Consider the following 22,165-nt stretch of genomic DNA (forward strand, 5'->3'; position numbering starts at 1 on the left):
TCCATATCCAGCTGCTTATGATCAACTACCGTTGCCCCACATGGATAGGGGGAGGTCTCCACAGTAGAGCACAACAATAGATTCATCATGCAGTGTGGAGAAGCAGCACAGAATGATGCATTGAAGGTGCGTTTGTTTTCCATGTTTCTCTTAGGATTGGCTTTTACATGGTTCACGACGTTGCCAGCTAACTCCATAATATTCTAGGCCAATCTAGAGAGGCAATTCCACCAGTTCTTCTACTCTGGTATGGAAGAGATGAAGTTGACCAATTTGACCAACCTGAGGCAAAGGAACGATGAATCAGTCGCTACTTTTATTCAGAGGTTCAGAGATGTCAAGAATCGGTGTTTCAGTCTGGTTCTGTCTGATCAGCAGCTTGCAGAGGTTCCTTTCCAAGGACTCCTGCCACACATCAAGGAGAAGTATGCTTCTCAGGAGTTCTACAGTATCAGTTAGATGGACCACAGGATGACGGGGGAAGTCAAGCCTTATGAGCAGAAGAGAAGCAACATTCAAAAGAAAGTCAATTTTGTTGACTGCTCAGAATTCTCCGATTCCGATGATGACCAGATGGTGGGATCGGCTGAATGGGTTCAGAACAACAAAAAGCCGATCTCATGTCCGTTTGGCAACAAGGAACACAAGAAGTATGGGTTTGACATTACCAAGGCTGACAAGATCTTTGATCTGTTGCTGTTAGAGGGTCAGATTAAGCTGAAGCCGTATCACAAGATCCCAACAGATCAGGAGTTGAAGAACATCAAGTACTGCAAGTGGCACAATGCAACATCTTATGATGCAAATGAGTGCAAGGTGTTTCGTCAGCAGATACAATCGGCTATAGAGCAGGGTAGGCTCAAGTTTGAGGCACCCAAAAAGCCGATGAAGATCGATGGGCATCCGTTGCCTACTAACATGTTAGACGTCTGAGGGAAGAGGAATGCATTGCAGACAAAGATGCTCATGTCACAATCGGCCAAGGAATTTGGAGCTGTTGATCCCAAGGCTCAGATAACGGCTGATGAAGTTAAAGGCAAAGAGCCGCAAGAGAGAGGAGTGTCTGTAGCACCAAAGAAGAAGCTCACGTCTCGGATGTTGCTGAACAAGTTCCAGCGTGATCAGGAGAGACAACAGTACAGAGAGGAAGCTGCGCGATGTCATGAGGGGCATTTGAGATGTCCTTTCTTTGTGTACTGTTGGGAAGAAGGTTTGATTCTGCTGATAGTGGATAACTGTCCGGAGTGCAACGGTTTCTACCGTGAAGACCGATCGCACAAGAAGCCACGATTTGACCAGAGACCTCATAGGCCGATCATTAGAGAGAGAGATGATGACAAATGCATCTCTGTGCATGATCGGCTGGGGGCAGGGTTTCAATGCATGATCGGCTGGGGGCAGGACCATGCTACGTGATCCTATAGGAGGAAGGATTTCTGCCGATGAGCGGGTTGAGCAAATTGCTGATGCTCGGGTTTTGGATGAATACCCACATCGTAGAGATCTAGAAAGAAAGCCTGTTCATGAAAATATTGATCGGCCTTGGTGGTGTTCAGCGGGTTTGACCAGGTCACAGAAAAGGCGAGTTCAGAAGCTACGTTAGATAGAGGCGCTAGAAGAGGAAAGAAAGGAGGCTCCCAGGAGAGGAGTCAGGTCGGAGGTTTGGCGCGTTAAGCCAAAAGCTGATGATAAGCAAGGTTCAGGATCATCGGCTGCGCCTGTTAACATGGTTACTATGCTTCCACCGATCCAAGCAGTCAATTTCCCAAACCGTTCCTAATGGATGAGTTCCTAGATGATGAAGGGAAATGGGGCCATGGGTTCACATCGTCCGATGCTTTGGAGGAAGTAGATATTGGAAATGGGGATAGATGAAGGCCAACGTTTAATAGTGCTAAGTTAGATCCCGAGTACAAGCAAGATTGGGTAAAATTGTTAAAAGAGTATAAAAATTGTTTTACTTGGGAATATTATGAGATGCCTGGTTTGGATCGATCTATTGTTGAGCATCGGTTACCTATTAAACCTGGGTATCGGCCATTTCAACAGGGTGCAAGACGATGCAATCCTAAGGTTTTGCCAGATATAAAGGCCGAGATCACAAGGTTAATAGAGGCAAAATTCATCAGGCAGTGTAGATATGCTGAATGGATATCTGATGTGGTTCTTGTGTACAAGAAGAATGGGAAGCTGCGTGTATGCATTGATTTCAGGGATCTTAACAAAGTTACGCCAATGGATGGTTACTTGATGCCAGTTGCCGATATGTTAGTGGATGCTGCTGCAGGACATAAAGTAATCAGTTTCATGGTTGGGAATGCTAGATACAATCAGATATTCATGGTTGAGGAAGATATTCATAAAACTGCATTCAGATGCCCAGGACATGTTGGTTTGTTCGAATGGATTGTCATGACCTTTTGGTTGAAAAATGCTGGAGCAACATACCAGAGGGCCATGAATTATATTTTACACGAGATTATCGGCAAGATTGTGGAAATTTATATCGATGATGTTGTGGAAAAGTCTAAAGGGTATCCAGAACATTTAGCCAACTTACGCAAGGCTTTGGAGTGCACCAGAAAGCATGGATTAAAGATGAATCCTAACAAGTGTGCATTTGGTGTGTTGGCTGGACAATTCCTTGGGTTTATGGTTCATGAAAGAGGAATTGAGATTAGTTAGAAAACTATTACAGCTATTAACAAGGTAGTGGCTCCTGATACAAAGGTTGAACTTCAATCACTGATCGGCAAGATCAATTTAATTTGGAGATTTATTGCTAATCTATCCGGTAAAATTCAGTCGTTCAGTTCTCTGTTGAAGTTGAAGGCCAATCAGAAATTTATATGGGGAGAAGCACAACAAAAGGCGTTGGATGAAATCAAGCATTATCTAACATCACCTCCTGTGTTGGTTCCACCACAAAAGCACAAGCCGTTTAAATTATATTTATCGGCTGATGAGCGTGCTATCAGATTGGCCCTTATTCAAGAGTTCGAGGGAAAGGAACGTGTGATATACTTTGTCAGCAGAAGACTCTTGGATGCTGAAACCAGGTATTGTCCTGTTGAAAGATTATGTCTTTGCTTATACTTTTCTTGTACCAAGCTTAGACATTATTTATTATCGGCTGAGTGTGTTGTGGTGAGCAAAGATGATGTGATTAAATGCATGCTCTCACTGCCGATTTTGAATGGGAGAATCAGAAAGTGGATTTTGGCCTTATCTGAGTTTGATCTGAAATATGAATCAGCTAAAGCGATTAAGGGACAAGTCATTGCCGATTTTGTTGTTCAGCATTGTGGGCTAGAATTGGGTGTTGTTGATCTAGTTCCATGGACATTGTTCTTTGATGGATCTGGTATTGTCATTGTTTTGGTGAATTGTCTTTTCTAATAGAAGCTACAGCTACTAAAAATCAGGCTGAGTACCAAGCTTTGCTCAAAGGAATTCGGCTATTGCAAGAAATTGGAGCTGATGCAGTAGAGATATTTGGGGATTCCATGCTGGTGGTAAATCAGTTAATCGGTATATATGAATGCAAGGATGATATTCTACGGGTTTATCATGAAGAGTATTGCCGACCGCTAAAATTTTTTAAAAAGGTGACTATAGAGCATGTTCCCAAGTTTTATAATGGTGATGCTAATCGGCTGGCACAGCATGCTTCTGGTTATCATTCGATAGAAGGTGTAATGGCTATAGAATTACCTGCTGATGCTTCTGGTTAATCAGATTTCAAGCGACTAAATATGTGTTGCTTGAAGTGGAATTATATTACCAGACGATTGATGGTGTTTTTCTTAGATGCCTTGACAAAGAAGAAGCAAAAGTCTTGATGGGAGAAATACATGAGGGCGTCTGTGCCTAGCATCAATCAGCATACAAGATGAAGTGGATGATAAGGAGGAATGGATACTTTTGGCCTACCATGTTAGAAGATTGCTTCACTTATTATAAGGGGTGTTAAGAGTGTCAGAGATTTGGTAACGTGCAGAGAGCACTGGCATCGGCTATGAATCTCATTATTAAGCCGTGGCCGTTTACAGGATGGGGAATTGATTTGGTTGGACAGATTTATCCACCATCCAGCAAGAATCATAAATTCATACTAGTGGCAACCGATTATTTCACCAAGTGGGTTGAAGCAATCCCTCTGAAAACCGTGACATCCAAAGAGATGATTGAGTTCGTAAAGGAACATATTATCTATCAGTTTGGTACTCCACAAACCATCACAACTGATCAAGGTAGTATGTTTATTTCTGAGGAGTTTGGAGAATTTGTCGCTAGTACGGGAATTAAGCTGTTGAATTATTCTCCGTATTATGCTCAAGCTATTGGTCAGGCAGAAGCTTCCAATAAAGGGATTATTAAATTGATTAAGAGGAAAATTGATGAACAACCAAAGAAGTGGCACACCACTCTTAACGAAGCTTTGTGGGCCTATAGAATGTCTTGTTATGGAGCTACCAAAGTGTCCCCATATCAGTTGGTATACAGGCATGAGACTGTTCTTCCTTGGGAAACTAGGCATGGTTCTAGACGAGTTAAGTTTCAGGATCAGTTAACAACCGATGGTTATGCCACATTGATGAAAGACGAGTTCGAAGATTTGGCTGGACATCGGCTGAACGTTCTCATAAATATTGAAGCTAATAAAGCTAGAGTGGGCCGATGGTACGATAAAAAAGTCAAAGCCAAAACTTTTGACCAGAAAGACTTGGTGTGGAAGCTGGTTTGCCGACTGGAACTAAAGATCCCAAATTCGGCAAATGGTTCCCAACATGGGAGGGGCCGTATAAGATCAGCAGATGTGTTCCTGGAAATGCATACATTTTGGAAACATTAGAAGGTGAGGAGTTTTTCAGTGCGCTTAATGGCAAATATCTAAAGAAATACTACTCGAGTGTATGGGTAGATGCATAGCTGACTACACTAAGGATCGGTTGGTTTCAAATATAGCCGATGCGGAGAAGTATCTCCTTCAGTGCAAAAAAATAAGCAAAACTTGATCGTAATGGAATGCATTCGAATGCTTTCATGGCCGATATGATGTGTATCGCCCTTAGATCAAAAAATACACTCCGAACACTTGGATTTGAGTTTGATTCAAACATCGTGTTGTGGTTTTCTTTGGAGCATTGAAGTTATTTGTGGACGGTTTTCCGATTTAAGATCATGGAAGCGTGTCAGTTCATTCAGTATGATGATCGCGGATTGCTATGAGAAAATTTAAGGAAAATCGGAAAAACGCAAAGACAAAGGAGAAAAGGGGGGAGGCCCATCCATTGATTATAAGAAGCCAGATAGGCTGTTACATAGTACAACCTATTCTGACTCCTCTCCGAAGAGGTTGCCGATGACCCCATCTAGGCTGACATCGTCGACGATGGCGTCGGCAACGTAGCGGAGATCGTCGACGAGCTCCTCGAAGTCCTCCCTCGCCGCGCCCCACTTGGGGAAGACCGGCTCCCACTGCCGGTAGTCCGCCCCGGACATGGTGGAGACCACGGCGATGGCCCTGGTGGTGCCGTCATGAGCTCCATGGCCAGCAACCTCCTTGACGCGGGCCGAGATGTTCTGCAGGCGCGCGGCGACGGTGCTCCCGTGAGCGTTCACTGAGTCTATGGCGACTCGCGAAGTGTCGAGGAGGGTCGGGACCTATGCCTCCAGGTCTGAAAGAAGAAGAAATTAGAACAAGAAATTAGAGGTGATCATGGAAAGAGGAATGGCTAGGAGAACTTACTGGCGACCCTGGTGTTGGCATTGGAGAGCTGGCCACGAATGACGACTCGATCCGTCTGCGCCTGATCGAGCTCGCGGCGGGCCTCGTCCCGCTGGCGGAGGAGGTCACGGATGAGGCCCTAGGTGCCCTCGTCCAGGGCCTGGAAGTTGGCCGGGAGCTCAGCGTCAGCATCCCTATAGAAATCAAGAACTAGTCAGATGCAGATCTGGGATGCCGCATTGGTGAAGATAGGAAGTGCCTTACCTGTGCCGGGGATGGAGCGGCGGAGGAGCACCGGAGGAACCCTCGCTGGTGCGCTTGTTGCTCGCCATCTGCTTGAAGAATGAGAAGAAGGCTGGGGTTTTTGGGAGGCTAGAAGAAGAAGAAGGCAAAGAAAGCTATGGCCGATGGAGAAACTACAGTGCCGACGGGGTTATTTATAGCCCAAAGTAAGGTAGATGAATCGGTTGCTGTGCACTGGTGCAGCTTTACCCCTGGATTTATTTGAGGAGCGTATGGGTAAAAAGACGGAAGGTGAATCGGCAGATTCCCGTTGTGTGGACGGGGAGGTGAAAGGTGAAGGGCAAAGAAGAGATTTTTGTTCGCCACCTGCACAGGAAGCGAGACGGCAGTGATGAGAAGACCGTTCGGCAGCGTAATCATGACAAGAATTAATTTCAAAGTAAAAAGGGTATTTTACTCCGAAATTGGGGGGCATGTGTTGACACCAAATTTTGACACGTGTCAAGGAAGAAGTGTTGCAAAGGAGAAAAGGGTCTGCATAGCGTGAACGGTGGGATTGGAAAAGGGTAATCGTGCATCACCGATGGAAATCCTGTTGACCGGGGAAGCAGAGATTGACCAGATATTTTGGCTTCGGTTTGGCAGGAGTTATCTTATTTTAGAATTAATTTTATTTTCTAAAATAAAATTGTACTTTGCCGTAATCGGCTAGGATTGTATTGGCATGTGGTATAAATATGAGCCCTGGTCATTGTAAAAGATTGATACACATCCAAACAAACAAACTTTACTACTTGCAATTTACTTTTCTGTCGGCGACTTCGCCATCCTTTTTCTTTTTTTTCGCGAGTTCTTTCAAGCCGATCAAGGACGCCTTACATTCGAGTGACTTGGTTTGCTGGTAAGTCTTCGTTTATCGAGTAAATCTGAGGTTTAGCTTCCGGGCGCATAGCCGTCTAGTAGCATATCAGTATCGGTAGCACATTGCCGATTCCTTATAAATCGTTTTTATTACACACTCTTTATACCCGATCTGTTGTCGTTTTCTGTATCGGTAGAACTTTGCCGCTACGCTACGTAAGGGTGATTCGGAAATCCAGCCAATACACTCTTGAATTTGATGGTTTGTTGTTTTCTTGTCAATTTACAAGTCAAATTGACTGGCACGCCTTAGTTTGAATCAAGTGCAGTCCGAGCTTGGCGTACGGGGCTCTTGGGCTTGGTGTGTGATCGTTTCGCGTCAACACCCTCCTCCTGCCCGGCTAGATGTTTGACCCGGGGCAAAAGCTATCTTTGGTCCCGGGTCCAATAGCAACTGGGACAAATGACCTGGATCAAAGGCCTATTTCTCAGTAAACTGTGAGGCTACAACTTCTCTACATTTTCCAACGTGATGTTGTGGTGTGCAAATATTCTTCTGAAGCTTGTTCGAAACTTTTTTTTATCAATGTTTATGCCTGTAGAAAAAATGAATTAAAAAACATGAGCATAATTTTTAAGAATCTCCTAGCTTACCCAACACTAGTTGTTTGGAGTTACTATGTTAAATATTGGATTAATTTCTTTATAATGATGTGGTGGGCTATATTTAGTTAGACACAGGGGTCTTTTGGGCCGATTTTTATCATAATGGCAGTGGTTGGATTAATTTTTGTATAATGGCGTGGTAGGTAATATTTAGTTACACACAGGAGTATTTTAAGTCAATTTTTATCATAATGGGAGTGGTTGGATTAATTTATTTATAATGGCGTGGTGGGCTATATATAGTCAGACAGGCCTTAAGATCGAACGTGAAGGCTCCATTTGTTGGCCAAATAATAAGATATCTCAGTACACTATGAGGCTGCAACTTTTCTACTTTTTCGAGCGTGGTACTGTGGTGTCCAAATATTTTTTTGAAGCTTTGTTTGGAATTTTTTTATCAATATTTATGCCCGTAGAAAAAATGAACTAAAAATCATGAACGTAATTTTTAAGAATCTCCTAGCTTACCCAACGCTAGTTGTTTGGAGTCCCGTTACTATGTGAAATATTAGATTAATTTCTTTATAATGGTGTTGTGTGCTATATTTAGTCAGACACCGGGTATTTTGGGTCGATTTTTATCATAATTGCAGTGGTTGGATTAATTTCTTTATAATAGCGTGGTGTGCTATATTTAGTCAGACACAGGGGTATTTTAGGTCAATTTTTATCATAATGGTAGTGGTTCGATTAATTTCTTTATAATGACGTGGTGGGCTATATTTAGTCAGACACAGGGGTATTTTAGGTCAATTTTTATCATAATGGCAGTGGTTCGATTAATTTTGTTACAATAGCGTGGTGGGCTATATTTAGTCAGATATAGGGGTATTTTGGGTCGATTTTTATCATAATGGTAGTGGTGGGTAATTTTAATTTCTCTTATTTTCTCCGATTAATGTGGGAATTTCTATGCTTTGAGAGTGGACGTGGAGGCTCCGTTTATTAGCCAAATAATATGATAATAGATACTAGTCCTTCCCCTTCAGAATATTTGTTGTTTTAGTCTTTCATAAATTTCAGAAATGACTCAAAGTATACCATGTGTCCCAAGCAGACCGCGCACACATGTAGGCAAGAAGCGATTAGCAATATTGATTTGCATATTACTACCTCCACAAAGGAAGGCATTCTAGCATTTTTAAGACAAATTAGTGTTGAGAAGGAAAGTCGTATACCCCTAAGCTAGACAGCTACTGAGTACAATGAAACTCTTCATTTTGTGTGCATGCACGCTACTCAACCAACTATATATATGTGTGCACTTGACAAATTTCAACGCGCGTTCATTCAAAATCCAATCAAGTTATGATTTAATACCGAGCCCACATCTACGAGAATGTCTTCCTTTGTGGGACAAATTTTAAACGCTAGAATGCCTACCTTTGTGGGATGGAGGGAGTAGACACGAAGCATAATAAGTACTGACCGAACAAGAAAAGTGAAATGCTTCTTTGCGAGCAAACCATACCTGGTTGAAGAGTTTAATCGCGTGGCCAGCTTCTAGACTTTTGACGTTCCGCACCAAACTCTTTCCTGTCGCACAGTAATTGGCAACACTTTCTTCATCGGTAATTATTATTATGCAAACGTTTTCTGGTATGTTGGCTCCGGCATTACTACTATTCTGTGGAGTACTACTAGTAGTAGTACATTTGAAGACACGTCTTATCCTGTCCCACTCTTCTGTGGATTGCAAACCGTCGATAATAATAAGGTTGCGGACGTTTTTACTGCCTTTGGGACCAGGATTACTGCCTTCGGGACCAGGATTACTGCCTTCGGGACCCGGTTTCAGTAGTTCCGGAGGTAAGCTCTTCCGCACGTCCCTTAAATCGAATGGACGGGATACATCCACCCTAAAAATTTTCCTGTAGTCCACTTTTTCCTTTACCTTTCGGTAAAAGTGCTCGATGAGAAATGATTTGCCAACACCAGATATCCCCCACAACGAGAACACAAGTGAACCCGTCCCGTGGATACTACCAGACAACCATAGTTGGATAAAAGACAACCATCGCAAATCCTCGTCACGGCCATAAAGCGGATTTTTCTTTTCCCAATCTTCATATTTACTTTCCTTGCCGTTACCGGTATCCTCATCACTATCTTTTCCGGCCACACCCTGCAAAAAAGGAAGAGCAGTGCCGGCGAGGCAGATTATTTTTTGTTCGAAAATGCCATTTTCACATAAGAAACTGTGCTCAGAATAATGGAGGAACATCTTGTATATATGTGCACAGGGAAGGGGCCTACTAGCGAACAATCCGCCTGCCAGTTCAAACTGGGTACGTGGAGTACTATATATGCATGTACGGTCATCTGTGGTCAGCACGTCAGGTAATGGGGGCAAGGGAACTAGTTTGTTGAACATGCACACATGTTTCTTAACGACTACTGGTACTGCGGCATGTTTGATAAACCCCTCAAGCCCACTAAATCATATTAAAATTAAGTCTCGAGACCATTATGTGTTGCGTTTAAATGAGATTCGTACAATGGCGGGGCATGGTCAGTCCCAAAAGTTAACTTATGAGGCATTTGCTTTGTGGGACAATTATATTTTTCTTGTATTTCTATCCCTTTGTTTTCACTATATCATAAAAATCATACATAAAAATCATACAAGGCATTGCATTGGCCAATCCTATTGGGGATTATATATATATATTGGTTTCTATTGGAGTGCCAGCACTCAATAATGTTTGAAATAGTACTTTAAACGCATTGTTAATGGTGCTAATGATTGAAGTATTACTTCCATAGCATTGCTAACATAGCCAAGATAGCTTCAATGCCTATGTGAATCCCCTTAATCCCTTTGTGTCAAAATAAGTGTCCTTTTAGAGTTCAATTTTTTTTCCATAAATAAGTATCCTTCTCCCTTTCTAATATAACTCTATCTCTATCTCTATCTCTATCTGTATCTCTCTCCTCCATCTCTACTCGCTTTCTGTGCTCTCTCTTCTTCCTTACTACCTCCGTTCTGGTATAAAAGACCTTTTAGGATTTTGTGCGGGGATTAAGGAGGAGGAGAGAGATAGAGAGTGCATAGGAAGCAAGGAGAGGTGGAGGAGAGAGATAGAGACAGTTGCTAAAAGAACACTTATTTTAGGAAAAATTTCAAACGCTAACTGGACTTTTATACCATAACGGAGTTAGTAATTCCCATGTCCAAATTCTAAAAGTGCACTTATTTTGGAATGGAGGTAGTACTATTTCTTTTTCTTTTTGTTACCAGCTCATTGAAAATGCTAACATGCATAGTAGCCTATTTAATGAAAATGAAACCCCAGGTGTATAGTCCGACAACTTCCCTAATGATGAGTGGACCCATCAACTAAATAAAATACAAATAGATCTGTTCCTTTCCCATACTCACCTACTCCCTCTGTCCCACAAATGTTTGGGTTCTAGGGTTTGAAATTTGTCCCACAAAGATTGCTATTCTCGCTTTTCAATATAACTCTATCTCTCTCTCCACCTACACCTCTCCTCGCTACCTGCGCACTCTCTATCTCTTTCCTCTTCCTTAATCCCCGTACCCAAACCCAGAACATAAACCTTTGTGGGATGGAGGGAGTACCTATTCATCTTGTGTGCCGCTATGTCGACCAGATCTACAAGTCTCTAAACCTATTCTCGCATTCCAATAAGCAGGATTATTTAAACTCGCACGTGCGACATGCAAATGCAGGGAGTCCATGCTTTTACACAATACACGTATATGTAAAAAGCGTGTCTACGAACTGTGGTTCCAAACAGGGCCTATGTGCCCAATTGTCACTCGCGTCCGCATCCAGCACCCCCTTTGCTTCATTCCTGGCTCCGCCACTGTCGCTCACTAATGTTGCTGCCATCATTGTGGTCACCGTGGTTGTGACCTTTGCTACCAAGCTCGAAGTACCCATTCATTTTCCTGGGCAGGAGCGACCTATGCATGGAGGCCATCACCAAGCTGCTCAACTACATCCAAGTGGAAGGAGGAAGCATAGTAGGGGTGAAGACGTGCCATGTTGGCATGCCATATTGGTGTAAAGAGTTTGCTTGTGTGGTACAGAGTTTGAGGGCAAGGGCGGTGGGCATGAATAGGAGGTCAAGGGCGGCAATGCCCACAGGCTGTAGGCACTAGGACATGAGAAGGAAGGTGAGATGGCACGGGACGAAGGGCACCGACGGTGGTGAGCCACCACTGGTGGCAGGACAGGATGAGGCCTCCATTATGGCGTGATGGCTTCTAGCAGGTGGCAGCTGTGTTACATCTTAGTGTGAGATGGCACCACACAATCTTTGTGGGAGGGAGAAGAAGAGGAGGGTGAGATGACACCACATTAGCAATCTGTGTCAAAAATGGGAGATTGTGTGGCAAGTTGACGAGCCTATACATGCAAGTGGGACACATGTAAAAGTTTGGTACCTAGCCATTCACACTAACCACTCCACTAAAATTATAAGGCATTCACACTAATGTCACACTAACTTTTCATTGGGACAAGCCTTTCATTGGGTTTGGGTATCGACATTTTCAAAGGATGGAATTTTTTTTTTGGCCGCCACAATGTGCTGCGCTGTTCCCAGCGCCACAGGTTGCTCACTTCTCATCGTAGGCAGCCATCGTCCGCTGCACCTCTAGGGTTCGCTGCCATCGGCCAGAATAGAAATGATGGGTCACATGGGAAGGGGAAGTGGAATTGGGATGGATTGGTGCTGATCGGGGGTCGCAACAGAGCCTAGAAGAGATGAAGTTAGCCATTTGATCACAAGAGGTAATGTAAGATTGGGAAGTCTGTTTTGTGATGTTGGATCATCTCCACGAGACACCCTAAATCATCTCTCTCGCTTTTCGGATCTAAGAATAAAAATCCACACCCTATCCCAAATACTTGCCATTTTAGAACCATATCTTAGACCTTCAACCTTTGTAACGAACATGGCACCATTTATGCCATTTTGAGTGATTTTGGTGATCGAATGACAACACAACACTTGGACTAATATGATTGTTAATATGATCATTCTCAGGCTTTTAGGTTCAAGTGATGACAAAGAGAAAGAGAAGATAGGTGTAACAAGGTCCGAAGGGCCGCCCCTACGGGGGTCCCGCTACCCGATTAGCGGACAGGGGTCGAGTGGGAGCCGCCCCTCGCGGGTCTCAGGGCAGCGCCCTGAAAGCTCTTCGGTCGGAAGCACCGGAAGAACCGACGCATGAAGCATCGGTGCATCCGATGGTTGTCGGAAGAACCGACGCCATGGCAGAAGGGAATCAAAGTCAAGTCAGCTTATGGGCACCGGATGAACCGACGAGTCAAAAGGGGGCATCGGTGCATTGAGCGTCCTATGTTCCAGAGACGATGTCAAGTGCCCAGAAGAAGTTTCTTCAGCACCGGTTGAACCGACGGTGCATCGGAGTATTGCGTCGGTGCAATGACGTCAGCACCCAGGAGAAGATTCTTAAGCACCGGATGAACCGGTGATGCATCGGTACAAAGCATCGGTTCAACCGGTGGTCACTGCGTCAGCTGTCGGGACTTCAACGGCTACTTCGGTTTGTGAGTGACCGGAAGAACCGACGATACCCCTGTCAGAGGCATCGGTTCTTCCGGTGATACGCAGATTTTCAGCTAACCGTTGGAGCAACGGCTACAAGACTTGGTGGCCTATATATACGCCTCACCCCGGCCATTTGAAGATTGCTGGAGTTGCTGGACATCCCACACACACCCAAGAACATCTCCAACCACCATAGAGCTTCAATGTATATCATATAGGCTTAAGCACACTTGTGAGAGTGCTTAGTGCTTGTAATAGGGATTAGTTCTTGCGAGAGCTCCCTTGAGGGAAGCCTTGCTGCGGCAAGCAACTTGTGATCTGTCGTGTGACCCTCCGGCTTGGTGTGGAGTGGCAACGACACTTTGTGCGGGGGAAGAGGAGGCCCCCTCCTTGGTGGGGAAGCTCCGTAGTGGATTTCGGCTGGGTGACCGAGAGAGACGGTGGCGGTGCATGAGACTTAGTGTCTTGGTGGCACTCGCCTTTGCTTGCCGGCATCGCCTCGGTGGCGTAGTGCAAGACGGTGATCGGAAGAGCCTCGGTGTCCCGTGGACGTAGGCGTTTGTGCCGAACCACGTTACATGACCGTGTCTACTCGGGAGTTTGCATCCCTCTTGCACTTACCTCTTTACTTACTGTATTACGTTTCCGCATTTACTCTTCTTGCGTGCCTAAACTTTCCTAGTTAGTTTGATTAGGATTGGCTATAGGTTCCAAGTTTTTGGGGTAAGTAGAGAGTAGCAAAGATAAACCTTAGTCATAACTAGCATGCATAGGACATGTTAGGTTTATCTTATGCAAGTAGATTGAGCCCTAGGTTAAAAAACGATTAGCGACCCTATTCACCCCCTTCCCCTCTAGGGTCGGACACCCCGGTGATCCTTACAACCTTCAAATTTGTGGGTCATGTTTTCCTAATATGTCATGGTTCAAACAATATATCCGGTACAAAGGAAGTACCATGGCAACACAAGAATACAAGAAGAAGTAATATTTAGGATAACCCTCTATTTAAAGGGTATAGAGAGTTAGAGACTAGGATTTAAGATCTCTTTTGGAGATGCTCTTATTTCCTTTTAATACATATACATATTATATACTATGTGCACAATTTTTTTTGATAAAATTTTTGGGTATTCAGTTTAATACCCTTGAATCAATACTAGGCCCGCCCTGGCGGGAATGAAATTTTTGCGAGAAACATAGGAATGAAATTTAAATATTTTTAAAATATAAACTCAAGCATTTGGGTGCCCTACAATAATTTTGGTGAGAAACATAGGAGGTAGTCACCGCGTTCGGCAGGTTGGAGCTGGAGGCTGGAGCTGGAATGCTGTGAGAGAAAAATACTGTTGGGCTGGCTGGAGCTGGAGCTGGTGGCTAGAGTGGTGTGAGAGAAAATTACTGTAGCGCTGGAGGCATGCAGACCAGCCGAACGCAGTGAGTGTCGGGATCTACCTCCTCAAGCTACATGGCGTACGCTGCTATCACTGACATCACCTTATTGATTCTGAGAAATCCACGTACATCACCCCACAAAGCTGTCACAACCCGGAAATTGTTGTCCCGTTGGATCCAGCGCCATGTGTGGGAACCTTAGGGTTCTTTGTCTCTAGATCCTACGTGTTCCTGCTCAGCCACAACTAGCATTGAGCTTGATCAAGGTAGCATGATCAAATTATTTGAGAAAGTGGTAGCCAAAACAACCAAATTGGAAAAAGAAAACTCATTTCACAAAGACACATGTGAACAACAAAATTATCCACTTTATGTCATGAGTTGTTCACATGAGGAGCTAAAATTGACTCATGAGGAGCTTAGTGTTGCTCATGAGAACTTGGTACTAGACCATGCTTTACTCACTAACAAGCTTTGTAATAAAGGAATTAAAACTAGTGAGAGCTCATTACATGGGTCAAAAGATCAATTGCAAAATGTTGCTAACCCTTGTGATGTAGACAAGAAGCATGTATCCACCTCTTGAGATAATTTATTGTATATGCCATGTTCTTCACAATTAGATGTTTGTTCTACTTCTATGTCTTGTGAGACTAACCTTTTGAAGGAGAACAATGAGCTTAAAAATGAGGTGAAGTATTTGAGCAACAAGATAGAGAGGTGGACAAAATCAAAAGTTACCCTTGAAAGCATAATCAAAAATCAAAGAATCTTCGGTGACATGAGTAGCATTGGTTCCAACAAGAGCAAAGTCAAAGGCAAGAAATGGGGCAATAATAAATATAATATGAAGAAGAAGAGAATAAGAAGGGGTGGAAAAAGAACAAGGCATCCAATGCATATTCAAGATGCCAAGATGATGAGCAAGAACAAGATTCAAGAGAAGATAAAGGAGGTTGCTCACATCAAGTGCCAAAGTTGTGCAACATTGGGCCACCTAGCTTCGGGTTGCCCAAACAAGCTTGAGAAGAAGGCTCAAGCAAACAATGAGAGCAAGGCAATGAGAAGCATCAAATGAGCAAGGAAGAAAAGGCTCAACAAAAGAGAAGATGATACTTATGCCGGGAAAGGGGACACATGGCTTATTCATGTCCCTTAGGTAAAACTTCTAAGCCTATTTCAATTGATGATAATTATATGCTTAGAAAGGATGACAATGGTACCTCTATGATTGGTATTGCAAAACATCTCGCTATTCATGCTAAGGCATTGTCTAAGTATGTTGCTCCTAACTTGAGAGGACCCAACCTAGTTTGGGTACCATCAAAACGTGGATGAATATATGTAGGTACAAAAGGCATTAGAGGCTTGATTCAAATGAAATTCATATTGTCCATCTTATGGTTGAATTAAGAAATTGAAATTTATTGCATCCACCAAACCCCAATGCCATGATAAGTAAATGAAGTCCAAAGTGCTTTCGACATACAAGTGAAATTATCTAGTTGTGGGGATTTCATTGGATATATTTAACGGCTTGGAAAAATTTTGGGATGAATCTTACTATTGGATGATCAATGAGTTATCATGGTTTTCATGCTGTTTTTGTATTGTTTGGAAACATCTATGAGCAATGATCCTAAAATCAAATTCAGTTTGTGGAACTTCATTGGAATTCTGGACAGTCTAATAATTGGAGCGCGGACAGTCCTCGGGTAAGAGGCGGATGGTCCGCCAGTCAGTAAATGTTTCCACCAGAGGCTCTGCAGAGACAAATTCAGCAAGAGAAGTGTATAGCGGACGATCTGCTTGAATGCCGCGGACGGTCCATGAGGCATCGGAAGGACCGAACAGCTTCGGTTAGTCCGACGCCAGTGCATCGGAGTAATTTGGATGGCACATGATGCTGGTGCGGACGGTCCACCTGAGAAAATTGAATCTGCCTAGAAACAAGCTCTTCTCTGTCCAAATCAGAATGTAAACAGCGGACAATCCGCCCAAGGCAAGCGGACGGTCCACTCCTACTGTTTTCAGGTGGATCCTGGCAGCTAGACTTATCATGAGCTATCAAGGTACGATAATGTGTCGATCAATATCAGTTGGGTGGATATGAGTTGATTGAATTGGAAATATACATATGTTGCTTGCTATGATATGTTTGAATGGATTTAATGCTTAGTGATCAAAATTGAGTTAGTTTGAATGGATATGATCATGAGATGACATTTAGTAAGTGCATTTAATGGATATATGTCTTGTGATAGTATTCAAACAAGTTAGCTTCAAGTTTGATTCATTTGTTGGAGTATAGCTCAATTGCTCAAATCTGCCATTTATTGCAAATCTGAGTGAGCTGAGAAGTTAGCCATGTTTGAGTGATCAAATCTTATTGGATTGGCTTGAAATTTGGTTTGCATGCTGTATACTTATTGTCCAATAGCTGTGCAAAATTTCATAAAAATTTTATGAGGGATACTTCAGTTTTGGAGTGGAACTTGTCAACCTTAGTGCAGCAGTTTTCAGCGTGTACCTATGTGGGAAGATGTGAAATCTAGTAGCAATTAAGAAATTCATTGAAGCTCAAATTTTTATGGCTGCTATATGACTTAGTGTCACACATCTCCACAAAATTTTATGGCAATTGAACTTCTACTTTGATAAATATATGTTATTCTTTGAAGAGTACAAAATCTGCCATATAAATGACAACTATTGAAAGGTCCTCAAGTTGGAAACATGTTTATAAGTATTTGAGGCACCTAAGTTTGGTTTTGGAATAATCTAGAAGCATGACGAGTATTGGGTACACGGCCATTTGATTGAGAAGTATTTTTGGCACACGTTTGGTACTCAAGTTGAAAATCAAGACCAAGCTCAAGTAGAAAGAAAAGGACTTAAAGAACACTTCAAGATTACTCATCATGACAAGTCCATTGTTTGATCAATCAACTAAATTTATTTCAAGTGAGTGTCAAGAATGGTTCTTGGAGAGATCACTTCTCCCTGGAGAGGGGCGAGCCGCCAAAGAGTGGGATAGATCAAGAAAAGCAAGCAACACCCAAAATAGAGAGATTCATGACAATTCAAGTGATTTTCAAATGGTATTCTCTCATGCAAGAAAAAGATCAAAAGATGAAGCAAGCTAACCACAACAAGAGAGTGCACTTGATCATAAGTGGTTCTCAAATTCATATGGGTGAAGCATGGAATTCATATTGTTATTCTTTGGTCTTCACCAAGCTATTAATTTGGTATTGGACTTCACATTGCTATTAGAGTAATGAGTTGGAATCAAATGACTATCCTCTACTCCAAGATAGCAAAGGTGAAATTGGTTGACATATGCATACATACATTGCTAAGGACATGATTAGTGCATATAGTCATATATTGTGATCATTCATGAAAAATAAAATAATTTTAAATGTTTATATGGTGCCACTGTTGCTTCTATGCTTGATATGATCTAGTGGTAACATATGACATGTTCATGAGCTAGTAAACCCAAGTAGTTGATCTAGAAAATGAGCTTTCAAGTGTTTAACTCAACATTGTCAAGATAACCCTTAGAATGAGGTGTGAGGAAGCTTGTCATTGGTTCAAACCGAGTTAGATCATTTGGGCAAGTAATCTAGATCAAGTCAAAGAGAAAGAAGCTCATGAAAATAATCTAGTTCAAGAATTGGTTATAAATGTCAAAATCAACAAGTGGCATCAACCTTGCAAGACATGGCTAGATTATCATTCTCTTTCATGTGGTGTCATTCCTACACATGGTATTTCATTCAAGTGGTATCTAGTCTACCAAATGGTGGTTCCACAAGTGATCCTCAACCTTAAATGATCAATTCAAATCAAGCAAGCTACCCTCACCAATAAAAGCTCAAGTTTCAAGTGGATTGACATATGCTTTGACATAGGGGGAGGAGCCCCACTACAAGGTATCTAGGTCAAGGATCCTACAAGTGACCTACATGTGGCATTTCAAGGTTGTCTTTATGCTCCCACATGCAGTAGTTACAAGTGGTGTCAATTCCATTGAATTGGTAGTGTCCATCAAAAATGAAAGTTCAAAATTCAACCATCTATCATAGTCCAACTCTTTGCTTCAAGCCACAAGAGATTCTCATGACACAAACTTCAAGAGATTCATTGATCTTCACATGGAACAAATTTCATATGGTGTCTGGTCTTTTATGGTCATTGATGACAAAGGGGGAGAAATTTGGACAAAGATATATAATGTTTGGACAAAGATATAAGGGAGATAAAAATGCAGGCATGGACATGACATGGATCAAGAGGGAGCAATATTGAGGAGGATCAACATTCTTGGACAATGGACAAGAGGAGCACACAAGTAGCAGGAGAAAACTCATGAACTTGGTTGTTTGCATTTGATATGTGCATATTCATGTGCTTGCTTGCATTTGCATAAGTTTTAAAATTTATATATGCAATGCTTGTGTGTGATGTATGCTAGTCATAGAACTTGATTGATGATTTGATAACTAGCATGCATAATTTGTAGCTAGACATGTTATTTTTACAAGTGAATCAAGAGCCTTGCTAATAATGTTGATCTCATGAGGTATCTTGAGTTTTTTATGCATGTCTAGTTACTCATTGATGCTAATGCATAGACTTCAAGGATGCAACTCTGATTGGTATCACGCTTCAAATGTTTATCCTATATACCTTAGCATCACTTAGTAGTGTTAACAATCCCACAAAGTTCATATTTATGCATGTGTCTGAATTTAAAACCAAATCTCTTGAGCACATATGTAGGGGGAGTTATCACTACCAAGTTGGATTTTTATGGTGCTTATCCAATCTTCCACATGTGGTCTTAATGGTGGATAAGAAACATAAAATCCAAACCAAATTAGCTATTTACACGTGTGTGAAGTGCTAGCTTGGAATATGCTTAATTTCCATATCTTTGTAGAGGTGTCATCAATTACCAAAAATGGAGAGATTGAAAGGCCCTTGTTTGGTTTTGGTAATTGAGTGACAACTTAGGTGGACTAATAAGTATTTATGTTGAGATACACAGGTGATTAGTCCACACAAAGACACTAGTATGAGCAACATGTGCTGTGGAGGAGAAATGGCTAAGTGTTGATGCTATGCTCATATTGTGTGATGAAGGAACTCATTGCATATGAGACATGACATGGAGTCATGTGACCAAAGTGGAGAAGATCAAGACAAGGCTTGGCTTGATGGGCCGGTTGCAATGGTGAAGGGAAAGTCAACACTTTGAAGCGATGGACCGCGAGGCGGTGAAGCTTGGGTAAGACTTGGCACCGATGGACCGAGGCGACGGTGAAGAGCGAGCAAGATCAAGATCGATGGACCAAAGAGGTCATGTGATGATATGGAGTGGATCATATCATTCAAGAAAGATTAAGCCAAGTGTTGACTCATGATGATGATCAAAAGGCTTGATGAAGTTTGGTGCTTGTGTGGCATCAATATTTGGGAAGATGAAATGGAATGCGCAAGGCAAAGGTATGATTTGTAGGGCGTTTCATTTCACCGGTCAAAGATTGTGTAGGAGCTCCCCCGATGTGTGAAGTACTAGTTGCATAGGCTTGTGTGACCTTGCAAACTAGAATTGTGTAGGTGAGCTCCACCTAGCCCGACACCTTAGTTGCTCAATTAGGATCCTTTTGTAAGCTGCAAGTTATAGATAGAGGGGTATAGTCTTGGCTAGATCGATTAGTTTAATTCCGCACTTGTTTCGGTTAGCCGGCAACGTTTAAAGTTTAAGAAAGGACTATTCACACCCTCTCTAGTCCGCCATTTCGACCCTACACTCCTGTAAGCCTGCACTGACCACCCATCCTCAAGCTAATGTATGATTCTTTTGTGAATATTTATGAATTCATGATGTTTTTTCAATTCAACTTGGTTGAATGTTTGACAATGTCAATTTGTTTTTTATGTATATGAATATGAATTTTGACTGCCAATTTGATATAATTCAATTTTTTCGATGTCGTATGCATAGATCATGCAGGAGCACAATCACTCGATCAAAGGAGTGAAAATTGATTTGGGAGGAAGAATAGAAGATCATGTCCCATGATCTCTCCACCTTGAAGCCAGATGCGAAGACCTATATTATAGCAAGATGTGGGAATAAATGGCGGCTCAAAATGGCTGCCTTCAACAGTGTTTTTGGTGGAGTTAGTTTCCTTTGGTGGGGGATGTGATGCTAGTGGTTGTAATGCCAAGCGAGGTGACATTTTAAGAGTCCTTTGATGAATTTTGGTTATTTCATTGGATGTTATGTTGGATCTGACTATGTTTGCGATGTTGGATATGGTTATGTTTGTGACATTGGATGGAATTTCATTGTGCATGTGCCTCAAATCATTTCATGTTTGAAAATTTTAATCTTTTTTATAGGTAATCTCTAAGGGAAACCCCTAGAGCACATAAAGGTGCGGCACCTAGGATTTGATCCCTGGGCAGGAGTGCACCAGCCTGTGGCCTTTGCCACTGCGCCGTGAGCCCCTTCGCTGTTTGAAAATTTTAATTGACATGTTTGAATTCTTGAATTTGAATATTGTCCATTGCTGCATTTCACTTATTTTAATTTAAATTATTGTTGCAAGAAATTAAAACATACATAGACTCCATGTGAAAATAGGAGAGAGAAAGAACAAAGGCTACTGGGGTTGGAGATTGTAAACAGAGTCCATGAAGTAGGAGTCCCCATTCAACAAGTCGTAGAGGACCTAATTCAGGGGCTATGGCCCTGTTTTGATCGTTTTAGTCCCTGGACTTAACTTTAGTGCCTATCATGTTTGGATGAAGAGACTAGACTCAATTGAAGCCTCTGTAGAACGTCCTAAATGACCATAATTAATGCACACAATTTGGCAATGGCGGAGATGACTCTGGCGACATTGCAGAGGCGAGGAGGTGGCGCTGGCCGGGAGTCGCCCTGACCAGCGTCGGACGGCCGTCGTGGGCTGAGGATAGCCGGCGCGGGCAGGGGACGGCCGGCGTGGGTGGGCAGGGACACAGGCAGTGGCGGAAGCAGAAGTGGGTCTAGGGGGGCTCCAGCCCCCCTAGACCCAAAAACACCATGGAGCCCCCCCTTAGCCCCCCCTTCATTTTGGAGAAGAAAAGATGAGGAAGAAGGAGAGGAAGAAGAGAGGAAAGAAGAAATCAGCCCCCCCTTTAAAAATTTCTGGAATCGCCACTGGACACAGGCAGTGGAAAAGTGGCACCTGGTGAAAAATTGGTAGTTTAGTCCTCTTTAGTCACCCCTTTCGGACTAATGGAGTATTCCCTTGGGTCCTCCTTGTAGGGCTCCTTTAGATTGAAGGGAAAACAAAGGAAATACATAGGATTGAGAATCCTATGGAACCATCTACTATTCATCCATTTGGATTGTAGGATTACATCATAGGAAAACCAAAGAAAAGTTTCCTATACTAGTGATTCTATAGGGAAAATATTGGAAAATAAAATCCCCATAGACCTCTTTCTTTCTTTCCTATGTTTTTCCAACAACCCATCCAAACAATCATCTCTACAAAATTCTTATGATTACCAAATATCTGTTTTACATATACATTCCGATCCTATTTCTATATTTTTCCTATTCCTATGTTTTTGCAACCCTGTGTTCCAAAGGAGCAATTAGTCCATGTGTTTGACTCCTTATAGACTATAAAAGGTGACTAAAAGGAGGGT

At 42.5% G+C, this 22,165-nt stretch overlaps 1 protein-coding gene across 1 annotated transcript in view; it reads right to left on the reverse strand.

The window, feature by feature from the left end:
* Window positions 1-22,165, reverse strand: part of LOC120685822 (disease resistance protein Pik-2-like) — a 37,606-nt gene that overhangs the window by 13,161 nt on the left and 2,280 nt on the right. Inside the window, exon 3 of the mRNA XM_039967927.1 lies at window positions 8,973-9,626. Within this exon, the coding sequence (XP_039823861.1) occupies window positions 8,973-9,626 (654 nt within the window). The remainder of the gene's footprint in view (window positions 1-8,972; window positions 9,627-22,165) is intronic.

The sequence above is a fragment of the Panicum virgatum genome, chromosome 8N, assembly GCF_016808335.1.
Source record: "Panicum virgatum strain AP13 chromosome 8N, P.virgatum_v5, whole genome shotgun sequence".
Lineage (NCBI taxonomy): Eukaryota > Viridiplantae > Streptophyta > Magnoliopsida > Poales > Poaceae > Panicum > Panicum virgatum.